The sequence below is a fragment of the Nematolebias whitei genome, chromosome 16, assembly GCF_014905685.2.
Source record: "Nematolebias whitei isolate Nwh7 chromosome 16, NemWhi1, whole genome shotgun sequence".
Lineage (NCBI taxonomy): Eukaryota > Metazoa > Chordata > Actinopteri > Cyprinodontiformes > Rivulidae > Nematolebias > Nematolebias whitei.
The window spans coordinates 5,673,662-5,677,915 of NC_056513.1; the positions used below are offsets into that span (position 1 = coordinate 5,673,662).

The 4,254-nt window shown below is 43.8% G+C and overlaps 1 protein-coding gene across 1 annotated transcript; it reads right to left on the reverse strand.

Moving 5' to 3' along the window:
• Positions 1-365: 365 nt before the first annotated feature.
• On the reverse strand, positions 366-3,793 carry LOC119422689 (ras-related protein Rab-33B-like). The gene is made up of 3 exons (XM_037690081.1): positions 3,575-3,793; positions 1,122-1,300; positions 366-918 (listed from the first exon to the last, which is right to left on the reverse strand). The coding sequence occupies exons 1-3, from the start codon at positions 3,791-3,793 to the stop codon at positions 591-593; spliced, it is 726 nt and encodes a 241-aa protein (XP_037546009.1). The 3' UTR covers positions 366-590.
• Between the last annotated feature and the right edge of the window lie 461 nt (positions 3,794-4,254).

Sequence of the window (4,254 nt, forward strand, 5' to 3'; positions counted from 1 at the left end):
CGCCGTCCTGCTCGTGCACAAGACTGGAGCGTGACCGTGGACAACAACAAAACATATTAACCATTTAATAGTCCAGTGTTTCCAGATCTTAAAAAAGTAATAAATTTGATGCGGAAAGTCCTTTTATTTTGAATACTTAGCATCATAATTGGAAAATTATTAACATACTTTACATTTCCACAATACAATTCATGATTTTGAGTTTCCTTTTAGTTTCCCAGCTGCTCTCAGAAATGAACGTTTTGACCGATCCAACAGAATATTGATCAGGTTGACGTCAGCTGGATTATCTTCAGATGATCAATACAACCCTGAGGTGACGTTTCCCGAACACAAACTAAATAACCCAGCTCAAATAAACCCCCTAAATCTGAAAAATATGAAAATATAACAGTTTGTGTTTTAAAACTCACAGGATTTTATTTTACAGGAAAAGTAAACAAGAAGATCAACAATATACATAATAATCTTAAGTAATAATCAGTCTAAATATTAAACATCTCTCTGGGGAGGAACGACTAAGTTTTTTGAAACCCTTGTACAAAAAGTCACGTTCTTCCTTTGAAAAGGCGAAGTGTCCTGCGTGGCTCTCAGCAGCACGACCACTGCTCTTTCTCTGGGATTTTCTTGTTAACTCGAAAAGATCCGCTGTACGCCGGCGAGTTAGCCGTTAAAGGACTCTTGTGTTTCTTCAGCGTGGTGCCGACAGCCGTGACGATGTCCTCCACAGCGTCCTGCTGATACAGAACCTCCCTGTCGCCTCGTCGCCTGCTCGCCTGTCTCTTTAAAGGGTTCTTGGCAGATGTTTCAAAGAAAGTCATGCCGTGGGCTTTGGCGAAGCTCAACGCCCGCTCCTGGCTCACCTGGTGGTCAGTCCTGCTGGGATCACGAAGGTCGCTCTTGTTTCCAATAAGGAACCTGGGGGAAGAAACAGAAGCCCTTTACTATAAGTAGGTGCAGAGGCAGAAAACCTGCTGTGGAGTTCCACAAGGAGTGATACTCGGGTCGCTATCATTTGCTCTTGAAACTCCTTTCTAAGATTTTATCAATTTGTTTGGTTGTCTTCTTTATTTGCACAGCATTAAAAAAAAACATTATTGAACTTGAATTGGTATAATTACCTGGGTATTTCATGACCAAGAGAGTTTTGCCGGCACTCCTCTATCCAGGCATTCAGCCCCTTAAAACTGGCAGGGCAGGTGACGTCATAAACAAAGAGCACGGCGTGGACGTTCCGGTAGTAGTGCTGCACCATGGACTTCCTAAAGCGTTCTTGTCCTGCCGTGTCCCACAGCTGGAGCTGATTGTGAGGAGGGGAAAGGAAGAGGAAGAATTTGAGATATTGGCCTTTATCAACTAAGGAGGGAAGAGACGCAAACATTGAAAAAGAGGAAATGAAGACAGAAAGCACTGAGGCAAGAAATCATGTGTTGAAATATCGAACGGAGACAAAGAGGGAGTCATCTCTGACAGAGAACAAAGATAAAGGAAAAAACAATCGGAATGTTAGAAAGTCTGATTTCTGTTTAAAACTGTCAACGTTTCCTTAAGAAAACATTTCCTTTTTGATTCACATGTGAAACTTGTCCACATATCTGGAGTGCACAAGTAAAACAAAGATCCCAGAAGAATCGACCCTCAACACAAATCTGAGGAAGAAATGTGATGACATGAAGATGAAGAACAGGAGCAAAACAAAAGGCCCGTTTCACTTTGGTGCAGATTTTATTACCCGCCTTTAAAATTCACACATTCACTTTAATTTAGAGGATAAAACAAAATGTATCATCGGTATGTTTGCATTTTCTCATAAATGCTTGGAGTGTATGATGCCATGCTTCCTATGCAACAATATCAGAATAATGGGCTTGGTGGCTCAGTTGGTAGAACTGTTGCCTCTCAGCAAGCAGGTCGCTGGTTCAAATCCCAGCCCAGGAGCTTTCTGGGTAGAATTTGCATGTTCTCTCCGTGCATGTGTGGGTTTTCTCCGGGTACTCCGGTTTCCTCCCAGAGACAAAAAACATGCATGTTAGGTTGACTGGTGACTCTAAATTGTCTCTAGGTGAGAGAGAGTGAATGTTTGTCTCGTTTGTCTCCGTGTGTCCCTGTGATGGACTGGAGACCTGTCCAGGGTGTCCCCTGCCTGTCGCACAATGACTGCTGGATATGGGCACCAGTGACCCCCGCGACCCAAAAAGGAAAAAGCGGGTAAAGATGATGCATGGATGTCAGAATAATGGTCCTTAACAGAAAATGATTGCCATAATAATAACTTTCAAGAATCTGCAGAAATCTCTGAGCTCAAAGGATGGTCGGGATCTTTGGGCCCCCAGGGTCTGGTTCTGTTCTGGGTTCATGGACACTTCTACAGATCATTGTCTGTAAACACAGCTCATGCACAGATGCTGCTTAAAGCTCTATCAGGCAAAGAAGAAGCCAGATGTGAACACCATGCAGAACCGCTGCCGTCTCCTCTGGACCAGAGCTCACTTCAAATGGACTGAGGTGAAGTCCAGAACTGTTCTGTGCTACAGGACCAAGACGGTTTGGAAAAACGTACTGACTAAAAATGAGCGGGATCATCGAGCAGCTGCCTCTCTGATGGTATGGGGGTGCAACAGAGTTTTTGTTTCAACACTTGATGCGTTTATTGTGAATAAACTATTGTCTTACAACATTTGCAAATCATTGCTTTCTGTTTATAGTTTACATTTTACTCTGTATAACAACTCTTCTTTAAGTTGGCGTTGTACAGTTTAAATGCAACTCTCAGCACCTCACAGCCAGCGTTACAACTGCACAAATGAACACAAAAATAGACACAAAGATCCACAGAGAACAGTCAAATTAAGAACGAGTTGGTTAAACGGAGTTGATGATCTTGAACGTTATTAAGAAATTAAATCCTGCAGGAGGGTGATTCCAGTGAGTGAGAGGCTCGTTGTGTCAGGGAGTTGTTGGACTGATGATGCACACGATTATTAAACTTCCACTTTAACTTTAAGAATCCATAAACAACACGAAGGACTTGGTCCCACATTTCATCACTTCAGAAGATGAACTCAAAACTTTGCCCTGACAAGTCTCAGTCCTCTCTGCAGACACTTCCTCTGTCATGTGCAGATTTCAAAACATTCAGGAAACACTCTGACCCAACTGAGTTCTGTGAAAAATAAGCTTTGAAATGTCTGCAATCCGCTTTAAATACACGCACAGATGAACCTCTGCAGATAAAGAAATCATGATTTATAGGTGGAAAAACAAGATCTGCTGATTTTCTGTCATGCAGAGAATTTTCTGTGATTCAGCAGCAGCCGGTGGACAAACAACTGTGTTAACTCTGCAGCAGCAAAGACACAAATACCAGGAAACCCTATAACTATTCCCCAGAAAGAGTTCAAGCGTTTGTTAAAAAAATAAAAATAAATAAAAATGTTCCGCTCACTCAACAGCTTTTTTTGTTTAAGTGCATTAAAATAAAGGAACCGTGCGTAAAAGCGACGTTTGGCACATTTTAACCCAAATTTCCAGCAAATATTTGATGGAGAAAAACAAAACAGACTTCACCTCTTACTTTTATTTTTTCTCCTTCGATCTCCAGCGCTCTGTCGCGGAAGTCCACGCCGATGGTGGCCTCCACTCCGCGGGGGAACTCTCCGGCGCACAGCCGGTGCGTCAGGCACGTCTTCCCCACACCGGAGTCCCCGATCACCAGAACCTTGAAGGTCCGACAGCGGGTCAGCAGGGAGGACACGCTGCCCAAAGAGCTGGAGAACTCCAGAGAGGACTCCATAAGTCCAGGATTCCCCGCAGATCCTCCACAAAACACGGCTTCGCTCGATTTGGGACAAAACTTCTCCTTTTTATCCGGCGCGCTCTTTGCGCGCAGAAGTTTAGCAGCGTGGGTGGAGAGGAAGACAGGGAAGGGAAGGGAAGGGGGGGGGGGGGGGGCTCTCGTTTCCACGTGTGTCTCATTTGACAGCGTGATGATGATGATGATGAGTGGAGCTGCAGGGTGGAGGAGCTCACCTCCACCCGCAGGTCAACCTGATTAATTGAAATTTAAAAGTGTATGGAAGCCCATTTCTGCCATTTTGATACAAAATATTTTTTGTAAGTCACGGTTATGAGAAATTCTCTTAAAATTGTGATCTCATATTTATGACTTCAACTCTCATAAATGGGTGGCACAGTGGTGAAGTGGTAAGGGCTGTTTCAGTATTCCCTCCCAGCTCGGGGCTTTTCCGTGCATGC

Excerpts from the sequence above, each read along its gene's own strand:
- LOC119422689 (XM_037690081.1), bottom strand. The coding sequence starts at position 3,793 with ATGGAGTCCTCTCTGGAGTTCTCCAGCTCTTTGGGCAGCGTGTCCTCC. Across the intron at positions 1,301-3,574 it reads TCGAAGGAGAAAAAATAAAA|CTCCAGCTGTGGGACACGGC; the intron begins GTAAGAGGTGAA and ends CCTCACAATCAG. Across the intron at positions 919-1,121 it reads CTTGGTCATGAAATACCCAG|GTTCCTTATTGGAAACAAGA; the intron begins GTAATTATACCA and ends TTCTTCCCCCAG.